Source organism: Schistocerca americana, chromosome 1 (assembly GCF_021461395.2).
Source record: "Schistocerca americana isolate TAMUIC-IGC-003095 chromosome 1, iqSchAmer2.1, whole genome shotgun sequence".
NCBI classification, from domain to species: Eukaryota; Metazoa; Arthropoda; class Insecta; order Orthoptera; family Acrididae; genus Schistocerca; species Schistocerca americana.
The window spans coordinates 388,143,779-388,159,050 of record NC_060119.1 but is presented as its reverse complement, the minus strand read 5'-3'; the positions used below and the strand labels follow the sequence as shown (position 1 = coordinate 388,159,050).

General features: G+C 44.6%; 1 protein-coding gene across 1 annotated transcript in view; it reads left to right on the top strand.

The window, feature by feature from the left end:
* Window positions 1-200: 200 nt before the first annotated feature.
* LOC124623072 (D-beta-hydroxybutyrate dehydrogenase, mitochondrial-like) overlaps window positions 201-15,272 on the top strand; it is a 60,190-nt gene continuing 45,118 nt past the window's right edge. The window contains exon 1 of the mRNA XM_047148867.1: window positions 201-582. Coding sequence (XP_047004823.1) covers window positions 210-582 — 373 coding nt within the window. The 5' untranslated portion in view covers window positions 201-209. The remainder of the gene's footprint in view (window positions 583-15,272) is intronic.

The following is a 15,272-nucleotide window of genomic DNA, read 5'->3' as shown; positions in this document are numbered from 1 at the left end:
CGACTCACATTCCTCAGCATTGTATTCGCCCTCCCCCTCATGGTCAAGGCCACAGCCGGAGGTGGTGGGTGCGAGTCAATGCGCTTGCGCGGACGTGCTCGGAATTGCTCGGCTGTGCCCGGCCCGGAAGCCGACGGCGAGGCGAGGGCGGGGCGGCAGTGCGCGCGGCGTGCCTAGCGCTTCAGTAGCAGACGAGACAGCCTCCGGCGATGTTGGCCCAGTGGAAGACGTGGACGGCGGACTGCAGCCAGCTGGCGCTGGCCGCGTGCTCGGCGGCGGCGGTGGTGGCGGTGGCGGCCTACCGCCACCTGTTCCGGGCGCGGGTGCGGCCCGCGGCCGGCGTCGTGGTCATCACGGGCTGCGACTCGGGCCTGGGCTTCTCGCTGGCGCTGCACGCCCAGCGGCAGGGCTTCACGGTGTTCGCGGGCGTGCTGCAGCCGCAGGGGGCCGGCGCCAGGCGCCTGGCCGAGCAGCGGGCCGGCCCGCCGGTGCGCCTGCTGCCTCTGGACGTCACCGACCGGGACAGCGTGCGAGCGGCCGTCGCCGCCGTCGAGCACGCCCTGTCTGAGGAACCCGGCCTCTGTGAGTACCCTATCCCGAGCACGATACCGCACTGTGTGTATAGAGCAGTGGTTGTACCTTCCTGAGACCCTTACCCCTCAGGAGGGAATGAGCTCGGACACAGCCAACCGATTCGGTTAGGAGGGGTAGGACGTCAAACGGGCCGACTTGGAGCAGGAGAGGCACCACAGGACATTTTGATTTACGTTGTCTATAATTTTACAAATACATCCATAAAACTTTCCCAGAATGACCAGGAAGGATTCAGGATTCACACTCATGGAAGTGGAAGTTCAAAAACATGACAAAATAATTTTTTCCACATGTGAAATTTCATCATTTGCTTCACTTACTGTTGGCTGCATTTATTGCTATAGGTACACTTTCCTTCATAAGTAAGACAGATTCTTTGGTGAATTCTTCACAGCATACAAACCATACATACAGATGTATGAAACTCTAGAATTTATCTAATTTATGAAAAAATGAATGACCTGTTACATTTTAAACTTCATGTTTAGAAAAAGCTCAAATTTTATAATTAATTAACTCAATTTTTACCACAGTTTTTAACAGATTTGGAAAATTCTAGAGTTTCACACACCTGTAACTATGTTGTGTATGCTATGCAAAATTCATCGAAGAATCTCTGTTAATTATAAAGAAAAGTGTACCTATAGCAACAAATGCAGCCAGTAATAAGTGAAAAATGATGAAATTTCACATTTAAAAAAAAATATTTTGTTATGTGTTTGAACTTCCACTGCTATGAATATGAATCCTGAATCCTTCTTGGTCGCGCTGACAAAGTTTTATGAATTTATTAGTTTAGAGCCGGCCGGTGTGGCCTTGCGGTTCTAGCGCTTCAGTTTGGAACCGCGTGACCGCTACGGTCGCAGGTTCGAATCCTGCCTCGGGCATGGATGTGTGTGATGTCCTTAGGTTAGTTAGGTTTAATTAGTTCTAAGTTCTAGGCGACTGATGACCTCAGCAGTTAAGTCGCATAGTGCTCAGAGCCATTTTTTTATTAGTTTAGAAGTTTAGACAGTGGAAATCAAAATGTCCTGTGGTGACTTCCCTGCTCCAAGTCGGCCCGTTTCACGTCCTACCTCCCTTAATATTTTGCAGGTAGTTTGTGTGTAAATTAAAATGACTCAGTCTGGCTCATCGCCGCCTCATTTTTTGATAAAACCAGCCCTAACATTCCTGACGCTCAGTTGACTCAGGTTTGACAGGATCGACAGATAATTGAAAATTTAGCATTTTTCGTCAAATATGCGGTCCACAAACGCGTCGTTTCCTAGAAATCGAAGCTAGAAACTCTTACTATTACCTTTTACGTGCCCAAAAGATAAAAGTTATTTAATGAAAGCGCTGCTGGCGTAGCAACCAAAGGATCTGGTTGGAGAACGCAGGACATGCGTTCGGTTCCCAAATGCATTCTGTAGTTTTTTTTTTTTCATTCGTCTACCGGTTGTCTGAGAAATTTGCTTACTTTGTTTTCTTCCTTATATATGTCCTTGTCTGAATAACCCTCCTATTCTTAAGATTATGATACGGGGAAAAAACAGATCAAAAAACGGCATTTGAGAATCGATCACAGGTTCTTTGCTCCCATGCCAGGTGCCTTGTTCACTACCCCAGCACCGCTTCCGTTGAACAGCGTTTATCTTATGCATAGATAAGATGAAGTCCCACCGGTTTTTTTCCCCGGTTTATCGCAAAATATGCGCTTACAGACCCCTTATACGTAATTATGGGAAATACTCAGTTTTCTGTTATTTACCGATCCTTCAATTCTAAGTCGATTGCACGTCATGAATTAGAAGGGTGGTTTTCTCAGAAACAGTGCGGTGTTAAACCAAACTGTCTTAAGTCCATCTTCTTAGGTCCTGCACAAGCGACCTGTCAAATAAGAGCCGAATGAGTTGCCCGACTCTAAGGCCATCCCCTTGTGAGTGCAGAATACACATAAGCATGTAACTATATTTTAGAATGAAAAAGGATATCCTTTGAGAACTCGCATTTTCAGAATGCCGGAAGATAAATTATATTCAGTTTTTGTAGGTGTTTTATTAAAGTACAAACTAATCAGTCAATGGGATTATTACTGTTTATTCCTAGCAACCGTATTTTAGAGAATGATGAACCTGTTCTCAGAGCATAGCGAGTGCTGTCTGAAAGTCCTACTCAGAAACGAAGGCTCTCCAAGTTAAGCCTAGACGCTTTAAACATGCTTCCTCTGCGCCATGGCCGAGCGGTTCTAGGCGCTACAGTCTGGAGCCGCGCGACCGCTACGGTCGCAGGTTCGAATCCTGCCTCGGGCATGGATGTGTGAGATGTCCGTAGGTTAGTTAGGTTTAAGTAGTTCTAAGTTCTAGGAGACTGATGACCTCGGAAGTTAAATTCCATAGTGCTTGGAGCCATTTGAACCTCTGCGCCATTTCTCTCCCTAGCGACACTTGCTTCTCCAGTACTCTGCATCCCAACACAAAATTAACCAAATTACAATGTGTGCATTATACTTAGGCCTGCTGTTTGTAAAACCCTTGATTGCTGGAAGTCCTACTTCTCAACTGGCAGAAATAGGAAGACTTCAGGCTGCCAGTGCTTTGTGTATGACCACTGCCACTAATAAAATTAATAATAATGATAATGTGTAGGTGTTACACAAATGTAGTAGCCATTATATAGTTACTTTTTTCCGTGCGGTCACTTCGTTTATCGACATCTACCCCACCTACATGACTTCCCTGCAGTTTACAATTAAGTGCCTGGCAGAGGTTTAAGCAACTACTTCCAAGCTGTTTCTCTATCGTTCCACTCTCGAAAAGCGCACGGAAAGAACGAACACTTAAATCCTTCCGCGTGAGCTCTGATTTCTCTCATTTTATAATAATGATTTTCATTCCCTATGTACATGGGTGCCAACAACATATTTTCGCATTCGGAAGAGAAAGCCAGTAATTGAAATTTTGCGAGAGGATCTCGCCGCAACGAAAAACGACATTGTTTTAATGATTGCCATCCCAAATCAAATATCATATCCGTGCCGCTCTATCTCCTCTTTTGCGATAGTACAAAATGAGCTGCCCTTCTTTGAACTTTTTCGACGACCTCCGTCAATCCTGTCTGTTACGGATCCCATACCGCGCAGCAAAACTTCAGAAGAGGACGGACAAGCGTAGCGTAGACAGTCTCTGTAGCATCTTCTAAGTTTTCCGTCAGTGAAACGCAGTCTTTGGTTTGCTTTCCCCACAACATTATCTACGTAATTCTTACAATTCAAGTTATTCCTAATTGCAGTCGCTAAGTATTTACTTGTATACAGCCTTTAGAGATCTTTGAGTTAGCATGTAACCGAAATTTTACACATTCTTTTCGGAATTTGTGGATGACCTCACATTTTTGTGCAGTGAATAATGAAGCAATTTCTGGTCAATTGCGGTAACTGTCTATAGCTCTGAGAAAGCGTTTTCATGTTATATTTAAGCATAAGTGATATAAGAGCTCTAATTCTCAATTCTAATGTCATAGTTGCATGGTACGAAGCACAAAGTATATATGTAGTAGGTGGACAATGTGAGGAAGATGATGTTCGTACATTCGTTTCAAAAGTTGCAGCCTCCATCATATTCCAAGTGTTAGTGCCAGTGCTTAAAACAAATGTAATTATTAGTAACTTATGTAATCAGTGCTACACTATTTGGAAATTGTGATATTAGAAACGATCTTTCCTAAATAATGTTCTTTCGTGACCGAAACAAAATTGAACCCTCTACTTTTTGCTCGTCAGAAAATTACATTTTACCGTTCAGAGTGTAATTACCCCGTGTTCGAAACAACTGGTATAGAGGGACCACCATTGTCTCTGACTTGCCGGTACCAGTATTAGGAAGATACTTTGCGATGGATTTCAACCCATATTGCGTATGCTTGTGGATTTCCTTCCGACCTCAGCTCTCGTTCGCAGGCAGAGAAATCTAAGGATTTGTTTGAAATCTTCACCGGTTGTAGCGATCTTCAGTCCCAAGACTGGGTTCTTGGGGCTTTTTACGCAAACTCTATCCTGTGCTAGCCTCTTCATCGCCAAATAACCACTACAAGCTGCATTCATTTGAACCTACTTACTTACTTCATTCTTGTCTTGGTCTGCCTTTACAATTTTTGCCCCCCCCCCCCCCAAAAATCCCATTCCGCCCCTCCTCCCCCCCCCCCCAATCCGCACACCTCCCTCCATTACCAAACTGACGAGTCATCCATGCTTCTGCGTGTGTCCTACCGAATAATCTCTTCTTATAGTCAAGTCGTGCCACATCTCCCCCCCCCCCCCCCATTCGTTTTAGTACTTCCTCACTAGTTACTCTCTCTAACCATTGAATGGTCTCTGTGAAATGTTTGTCTTTAAGTAGTGGTCAATAAGCTCCACATAAAATTGCCATGATTAAAGATGCCCACTTCACTAAGTGAATAAACTCCAGATAGGTAACACTATTACGGGATATGACTGCCCTTCCAACATGATTAGGCACAGACACGCAGGCTTAGCACAACGGATATTGTTTGACATCGGAAATAGTTTAATACAGTTAACTGAATAAATTTCCCGTCACTGAATCTAGCGTTGGATCGCATACACAGCACCTAGATTACATCTAGTAGGAAGGACGTATAACATAATCGTAAATTCAGTTATGGTTTATGACGCTTGGCTGTTTGTATGTAGTAATATATCGATCACACTAAATGTTGTATAAATACAGCGAAACACTGTTGGTTTCGAATCCTCGAGGGAGACTTATCTTCTACAATGTCGAAATTGGTCGTTAAAGTAACAGAAATTCTTCGGAGTGGTTATCATCGAACTAGTGATTGATGTGAAGACGCAAGATCATTTCTCTTATCGTTCCTGTGCAACGCATTAGTGCTAGACCTCGCTGTTACTATTGCCACCGCCATGAAAAGTACAGGGCTATTCCAAATGATTGAAGCGATTTCATAAATTCACTGTGGCTCCATTCATTGACATATGGTCACGACACACTACAGATACGTAGAAAAACTCATAAAGTTTTGTTCGGCTGAAGCCGCACTTCAGGTTTCTGCCGTCAGAGCGCTCGAGAGCGCAGTGAGACAAAATGGTGACAGGAGCCGAGAAAGCGTATGTCGTGCTTGAAATGCACTCACACCATTCAGTCATAACAGTGCAACGACACTTCAGGACGAAGTTCAACAAAGATCCGCCAACTGCTAACTCCATTCGGCGATGGTATGCGCAGTTTAAAGCTTCTGGATGCCTCTGTAAGGGGAAATCAACGGGTCGGCCTGCAGTGAGCGAAGAAACGGTTGAACGCGTGCGGGCAAGTTTCACGCGTAGCCCGCGGAAAATTGGCTCATGCCACAACTGGAGACCGACAGCGCCGACTTCACCTTTCAACAGGATGGTGCTCCACCGCACTTCCATCATGATATTCGGCATTTCTTAAACAGGAGATTGGAAAACCGATGGATCGGTCGTGGTGGAGATCATGATCAGCAATTCATGTCATGGCCTCCACGCTCTCCCGACTTAACCCCATGCGATTTCTTTCTGTGGGGTTATGTGAAAGATTCAGTGTCTAAACCTCCTCTACCAAGAAACGTGCCAGAACTGTGAGCTCGCATCAACGATGCTTTCGAACTTATTGATGGGGACATGCTGCGCCGAGTGTGAGAGGAACTTGATTATCGGCTTGATGTCTGCCGAATCACTAAAGGGGCACATATCGAACATTTGTGAATGCCTAAAAAAACTTTTTGAGTTTTTGTATGTGTGTGCAAAGCATTGTGAAAATATCTCAAATAATAAAGTTATTGTAGAGCTGTGAAATCGCTTCAATCATTTGTAATAACCCTGTATATTTCATTTAATGAAACTGATGAAATGTACGACATGTAAATACATAAATGAGATTTTATTTTGATTTGTGATTATTACATCCCAAAGCATACAAGCATAAAAATAAGATTAATATTACACAGCGCACGTGTTACACACGCTACCATCATACAGCTGCTGTTAATGATAGTTACGGAAAACACGAAGTCTGAAAATCCCTTTGTGAGTTAAATACTGACTTGCTGAACTCGATTACGGCCATATACCGCATATAAACAGAACGGAAAGTGCCCCATATTTATCGTAACGACGAATACCACTTCGCTATTCATTTTGATTTTGTAATCGTGGCCTATTATTCCGCCATGTCCGTATTCATGGGGTCACTATTCAGTGACAATGCACGTCTGAAGTCTCGTACGTTAATCTAGGGAACTTAGTACTGGAGCTTGGTTATGTGACATTTGTTGGCACTGCAAGAAGTGAGGCAGAAGTTGCGTAAGCGTACGAGGGCAGACCTTAGCACTCCTAAATTTTATCTCACACTAGACAAACAACGCCACATTTCACTGATTCATCATTCACACTCTGCAGAGCACAAAAATTTAGCTTAACACGAAAACTACCGAACGAACCCTCATTTACTAAAACCCTGCAAAGGATCTGACTACAGCCTTCTTCAATCGGATATATGTGGCAACAGAATAACAATTTCGACGCAAAATAGTCTTGTCAGCTTCTTATGTTCCATATCGTTCCGACAAACTTACTAACTTTCCTGGAAATTGGACAACTTCCGATAACAAATAACACGGTCACTGCTTCCGTAAACCAGACTGACAGTATTAGTTGAGAAAAGAACATAATTTAAAGGAGTAACGGGCCAAGAGACTAAAAAAATGGTTCAAATGGCTCTGAGCACTATGGGACTTAACATCAGTCCCCTAGAACTTAGAACTACTTAAACCTAACTAACCTAAGGACAGCACACAACACCCAGCCCTCACGAGGCAGAGAAAATCCCTGACCCCGCCGGGAATCGAACCCGGGAACCCGGGCGTGGGAAGCGAGAACGCTACCGCACGACCACGAGATGCGGGCCGCCAAGTGACTAATTATTTGTTAGACAGAAGAGCGCAATCAACAGTTGACAAAAACATGTGATGGACAAATTAAAAGTTCTACAAAAAGGATCGAATACTTAACATTAAAGCAGTTACTCTTCGCAGTAAAGATGACAAAAGCAACTGCACCATGAAAAGTAATGAAGTCGGGTCGTGAAACAATGTTTGAGATCGACTTGACCGGAATTGTATAAGCGACAACTCTTCCCTCGCTCTCTCAGTGACGCTCGCGAAGTGAGTCCATCAGTAACGCGATCTCTTGTAGACTGCAGTACAAGGTGCCATTATTATAGTGCGATTTAAAGTAGTTGGCGTTTGACGGCTAGAGGTTTGGACTGCACGCCAGTGGGAGCCTGGTACTGTCGGCTCGCACGGGATTGTGCTTCCGCTGTAGAAAGCAGTGCGCAAACGCATTTCTGTGTGTTTCACAGTTTTCGGCATATGATATGTATACAAAACTGTAAGGGGCAATCAAAATGTTTCCATTTGAGGACGTTGCTGTAGTCTATTTGCAACGTAACACGACCCCGATGCGGGAATGTAAGCACTGGCTAGTAGGGAAAGGATTGGTATGACGTTCTTGTGTTTCCGAGGAGCGTGCGGTGAACGCCGAACCGTGAACTTCGGCGCCTTCATTAACAAACGCGTCCGAATAGGACTAACCTGCTGTTACCCTTTTCTTGGCTATTGAAGGACAAACACCAGTAGATATCCATCGGAAAATGAAGAATGTGTATGGGGCAGCATGTCTGTCCAAAACCACCGTTGCGGGATGGTGTACCGAGGGGTGCAGCTGGTCCGTGATATCGCACGTCCCCATATCGCAAAGTGAAGTGAGATACACTCGAGCAGCCGTGCTATAGCCCTTGTAATGTTATGTGAGCCTCACTGCCCTTTTTTTTAAAAACTAATTTGTGCCTGATTTTATTCTGAGAAGCTCAGTAATGTATGTAAATACCGTAAATGTAAATGTGATTCAAAAAGTAGTTGAAGTAAAGTGAAGCGCAGCTGGACAGCAAGAAACTCTTTAGCGCGCAATCCCCGCAACAATAGTAGTTGTGAATCTTTGAGTACGGACTCTAAAAAAAATTGATTTATTAAAAAAAAAGAGGACAATCTGTATCTTGTGGGAAGAGGACGTGTTGCTAGGCCGTCGCTCAGAATGTATTGTTACATTTAATGAAAATTGATATTTTAGTGATAAAACCGAGTAAAGTATGTGTAAGAGTTGCCAAACATTTATGTATACAAACTTTTTGGAAGTGAAGAAAAGAAATATCTAATTTTTGGAAACGGAGGTGAACTTCATTGTCGTCGCCGTCCATCAATTGACAGAATTGTAAGCGCACAAGTTCACTAAAATACAGGAAAATAAATGCATTCTCTGTAGTTTTCATTCAATACGTAACAACCTCTCATAATTTCTTAATTACGGTAATTGGATTATGTTCTTCTACAATAGTATGGTATTGAACTCCACTGACCAATTTTGATGTAGTAGGACGTATAGTTTGAAGGAAGGTTGTGTGTCAAGCACTCTCCTTTTCTCACGAAAAGCAGATTGCCGTTTGATGTTATTTACTTACAACAGTGGTTCCTTAGGTATGATAAGCTACGAAAACTTGGGCTCAAAGCTATCTGCAATGCGGCCACGTAACCAACAGAGTCGTACTTTAAATCCTAAAGAACAATGACTTCCTCCAAATTATAATACGTTACCAACTGGTGCAGAAGCTGATCATTTAAGGAGGCAGCAACGAAAATTCAGGTACCAGTTACGACTTAAAGAAAAGTCTCAATCAAAATCAATTTCTCTCTCCAGACACATATATAAATATTGATATTATTAAGATAAAAGTCATTTTACACCCTGATCTCTCCCCGTGCGTTTGTCACGCCTTCGGACCCTTAAGAAACGTATTGAAGTGTCGACGGTTCCTGTCGGACGAGGATGTGCAGTCGGCAGTTTCGGACTTCTTCATGCAGCAGGACACGGTGTTTTACTAAAAGAGTATCTTCCTCCTGCTGCTTTTGTGGGACGAATGCCTCAATGCTCACGGCGATTTTACCTGATTGGCATAACGATTCTCGATTGTACGGGTCCGAACGGCAACATTTTCGTCGCTCCTCATATTCCCTGGACGGGAAAATTTCACCAGTTTTATAATACATAGCTCTGCCCCTAATTCGGATTAAGAAAGGATTTTTTGATATGGTTCGTGACACTGTAGATATCTACACTGTATGTGGATTTCAGATTTTTTACGTGATTTTCGTAGTACTTAGACTTGAAAGCAATTTTCCATCGGCGCAGAGAGTGGGTCGTTGCTTCGGCTGCCTGTACAGCTCACGTCGCGACAACGCCACAGCTATCGACCTTAAACATAACACGGCAACTGATTTAAATCATACTATAGATTGTCGCAAGAGATTGGCGAAGACCTATTTCACACGGGAGGTCACGGGCGTGGATACAGTAGCCGCTTACTGAGGTCCAGGTCCCTCTCAGAAGACGCGTGGTAGGACTACCGCCCGGGCACATACTGTGAAACTGCTCAGTTGCAAAATACTTCCCACAACGTCCTGACCGCGCTCTCAGCAGGGTGCGGGCGAACCAAGCTCTCCCATCTGAAGCCCAACACACAGATGGTGAGGGGAGACTGGAGGTGCGAGGTGAACAAGGCGTGCTCTGAAACTTCCAGATTAAAACAGTGCCGGACCGGGACTCAATTCCGAGCCTGTGCATTTCGCGGGCAAATGCTCTTCCGACTGGAGAGGGGTACTGGCGAAAGTTAAGCTGTGAGGTAGGATCGTGAGTCATGCTTGAATAGCTCAGTCGGTAGAGCACTTTCTCGTACAAGACAAAGGTCCCACATTTGAGTACCGGTCCAGCACGCAGCTTTAATCTGCCACGAAATTTCAAATCTGCACACACTCCGTTAAACGGTGAAAATTCGTTCTAGAAGCTGCACTTTCCTCACTACACCTGTGCTTACTGCTTCAGCACAGCACATCAGGACGATGTCTTCGTAATGGCTGGTGTACTTTGTATACCCATATGTTGCAAAGGTTGTTTCGAATAAAATGCAGAAGTTGTGCAGGGAAGCCCTTACACATTCACCACACAGTCCCGATCTGTCCCCAACCGATTTCCATGTTTTTGGAGTCCTGAAGAAAGACAGCCGTGGCCTTTGGTTTGCTTCAGACAAAATGTGGACGTCTGAGTACAGTTATGACTCCGTAGGCAACGGCAAACATTTTTCTATGAAGTCATCGACCATCTTGTCTCACAATGGAAGAAATTTGACTTTGAAATAATAAAAAGGTTACTTCCATCCATCACGATTTCATTTGACTACCCCTTTCTCTCAGAGACAGCAAAGGACTTACAAGAGCAGTTGAACGGAATGGACAGTGTCTTGAAAGGAGGATATTAGATGAATATCAACAAAAGGAAAACGAGGATAATGGAATGTAGTCGAATTAAATCGGGTGATGCTGAGGATATTAGATTAGGAAATGAGACACTTAAAGTAGTAAAGGACTTTTGCTATTTGGGGAGAAAAATAACTGATGATGGTCGAAGTAGAGAGGATATAAAATGTAGACTGGCAATGGCAAGGAAAGCGTTTCTGAAGAAGAAATTTGTTAACATCGAGTATAGATTTAAGTGTCGGATAGTCGTTTCTGAAAGTATTTGTATGGAGTGTAGCCGTGTATGGAAGTGAAACATGGAAGATAAATAGTTTGGACAAGAAGAGAATAGAAGCTTTCGAAATGTGGTGCTACAGAAGAATGTTGAAGATTAGATGGGTAGATCACGTAACTAATGAGGAGGTATTGAATAGAATTGGGAAGAAGAGGAGTTTGTGGCACAGCTTGACTAGAAGAAGGGATCGGTTGGTAGGATATCTTCTGAGGCATCAAGCTATCACCAATTTAGTATTGGAGGGCAGCGTTGAGGGTAAAAATCGTAGAGGGAGACCAAGAGATCAATACACTGAGCAGGTGTACGTATTGGGAGATGAAGAAGCTTGCACAGGATAGAGTAGCATGGAGAGCTGCATCAAACCAGTCTCAGGACTGAGGCCCACAACAACAATAACCCCCCCTCCCCATTATATATCAAAGCCATGGAGCAGAAGCAACAGAAAATATTTTGGAACGTCATATTTATTGATCACGAGAGACTTCAGAGCTTAGCTTGATCTTCAGTAACAGTCTTGGATTTTAGCTCGTTAGTATAGAGTCCCGGAAATTTCTGCATTTCAAAATAAGATTTCCACACTATTGAATTCGACGGTTACAGGCTGCAGCAATCTGTTCTGATAATTAAACCTCGTTCGTAAGACACGGTCTTAATGTTCATTCGTTCCCGCTATTGAAATATATTTCTGGAAAAATTTCACGTTATAGTGTCTACGTAATTTTGTCTGATGGAACTGCTGTAGACGAGAGATTTTTCAGCCGAAATATCTCTTGATGAATGTATCTAGAACTGATGGATAAAAGCCGGCCTCTGTGACTGAGCGGTTCTAGGCGCCTGAGTCCGGGACCGCGCTGCTGCTACGGTCGCAGGTTCGAATCCTGCCTCGGGCATGGATGTGTGTGATGTCCTTAGGTTAGTTAGGTTTAAGTAGTTCTAAGTCTAGGGGACTGATGACCTCAGATGTTATGTCCCATAGTGCTTAGAGCCATTTGAACCACTTGATAGATAAAAATTTAAGGCGTCACGGGTGTCGATCACGCCCCCTTTCGCAGCTTTCTGTGCGGTAGGCTTATTTCTCCCTCTGCTTAACTGTTTTATATGCTAAGGGAAACGAAAGTAGATACAGACGCACACACGTCTTTAACTGTCTTACACTGAGGTGACAAGTCATGGTATACGTCTTAATGTCGCGTCGCATCTCCTTCTGCCCGATATGGTGCAGCAACTCAACCTGACATGGACTTAACAAGTCGGAGGATTTCATCATGCTGCCTCTATAGCCGTCATAACCGCGAAAATCCTACTGATATTTTGGTAGCCAAATCATTCGCTCGACTTGTGCAGAATGTTCTTCAAACCAGTCACGAACAATTGTGGCACGGTGCACTGTCATGGCAACATGAAGTCACTGAATGACTGCAAATTGTCTAAAATTAACGGCACACAACCATTTATAGTGAATGATCGGTTCAATTGGACCACAGGGCCCAGTCTACTCCGTGTAAAAACAGCCCACACACCATTATGGAGCCACCACCGGCGTACACTGTGCCTTGTTAACAACTTGAGTCTATGACTTCTTGGGGCCTGCTCCACGTTCAACCCTTTCCATCGGATCTTACCAACTGCAATCAGGAGTCATCTGACCAGCCTGCGGTTTTCCAGTCATCTAGCGTCCAACCGATGTGGTCACGTGTCCAGGAGCGGCGCTGCAGGCGATGTCGTGCTGTCACCCATTAGCGTCCAATTTCGCAGGACTGTCCTAACTGCAAGTTCGTCGTACGTCCCACATTGATTTATGCGATTATTTCACACAGTGATGTTTGTCTGTTAGCACTGACAACTCCATACCAACACCGCTGCACTCGATCGTTAAGTGAAGTCCGTCGGCCCCTGCGTTGTCTGTCGTGAGAGGTAATGCCTGATATTTGATATTCTCGGCGCACTGTTGGCACTGTGGATCATGGATCTCGGAATACTGCATTCCCTAACGATTTCCGAAATGGAATGTCCCATGCGTCTAGCTCTAATTACCATTTCGCGTTGAAAAGTCTGTTAATTCTCGTTCTGCAGCCATAATCACGTCGCAAACCGCGTCACATGAATCACGTGAGTGCAAATACAAACGACAGGTGCGCCAGTGCACTGTCCTTTCATACCCTGCGTATGCGATACCACCGCCATCTGTGCATCTGCGTATTGCTGTCTCATGAGTTTTGTCACCGCAGTGTACTGCTTCGTCACATTTATGCTCCTTCCGTAACGCTCTTGACCTAGTTTAGCTCGCTGGGAACATAAATTTTAAAGCAGCTGCATAGATCTTACTTTCATATGATTTCGAAACACGCTTCATTAATTCGGTAGCTCACCCCCAACTCCCCGAAACTAACAAGCGTGATGTTTAACTTAAGCGTTTCATAAGCGCTTTATCTGAGGGACTTTTAAATTTTGATTGCTCACGTGTAGTAAGTTTTGAAGTAAAACATTTTCATCATAAATTCCTATATGCAGTGTGCAAAATTAGTCGAGAGGTGTTACCCGCACGACAGTGATGTAGCACCAGGCTTTCTCCAATTTAATATGTATTATTTCTTTCCTTTACTTTTAGAAAGTCCGCACCGATACTGATTCCCCCCCCCCCCCTCTCTCTCTCTCTCTCTCTCTCTCTCTCTCTCTCTCTCTCTCTCTCTCTCTCTCTCTGTGTGTGTGTGTGTGTGTGTGTGTGTGTGTGTGTGTGTGTGTGTGTGTTGTGTTTGCGCGTGCGTATTTGGTCACATTCGTAATATAGGAAATCAGAACAATAGCACACATACGCTAAGTGATCAAAACTATCCAGACACCCCCTAAAACATACGTTTTTCATATTAGGTGCATTGTGCTGCCACCTACTGCCAGGTACTCCATATCAGCGACCTCAGTAGTCATTAGACATCGTGAGAGAGCAGAATGGGGCGCTCCGCGGAGCTCACGGACTTCGAACTGGGTCAGGTGATTGGGTGGGACTTGTGTCATACGTCTGTACGCGAGATTTCCACACTCCTAAACATCCCTAGGTCCACTGTTGCCAATGTGACAGTGAAGTGGAAACGTTAAGGGGCACGTACAGCACAAAAGTGTACAAGCCGACCTCGTCTGTTGACTGACAGAGACCGTCGACAATTGAAGAGGGTCGTAATTTGTAATAGGCGGACATCTATTCAGACTATCACACAGGAACTCCCAGCTGCATTTGGATGCACTGCAAGATAGGCGGGAGGTGACAAAACTTGGATTTCATGGTCGAGCGGCTGCTCATAAGCCACACGTCACGCTGGTAAATACCAAACGACGCCTCGCTTGGTGTAAGAAGCGTAAACAATGGACGATTGAACAGTGGAAAAACGTTGTGTGGAGTGACGAATCACGGTACACAATGCGGCGATCCGATGGCAGGGTGTGTTTATGGCGACTGCCCGGTGAACGTCACCTGCCAGCGTGTGTATTGGCAATAGTAAAATTCGAAGGCGGTGATGTTATGGTGTGGTCGTGTTTTTCTTGGATGGGTCTTCCATCCCTCGTTGTTTTGCGTGGAACTATCACAGCACAGTCCTACATTGTTTTAAGCACCTTCTTGCTTCCCACTGTTGAAGAGCAATTCGGGGATGGCGATTGCAACTTCCAACACGATCGAGCACCTGTTCATAATGCACGGCCTGTGGTTACACGACAAAAAAATCCTTGTAATGGACTGGCCTGCACTGAGTCTTGACCTGAATCTTAAGGAACACCTTTGGGATCATTTGGAACGCCGACTTCGTGCCAGGCCTCACCGATCGACACCGATACCTCTCCTCAGTGCAGCACTCGGTGAATAATGGGCTGCCATTCCCCAAGAAACCTTCCAGCACCTGATTGAACGTATGCCTGCGAGAGTGGAAGCTGTCATCGAGGATAAGGGTGGACCTATACCGTATTGAATTCCAGCATTACCGATGATAGGCGCCACGAACTGGTAAGTCAT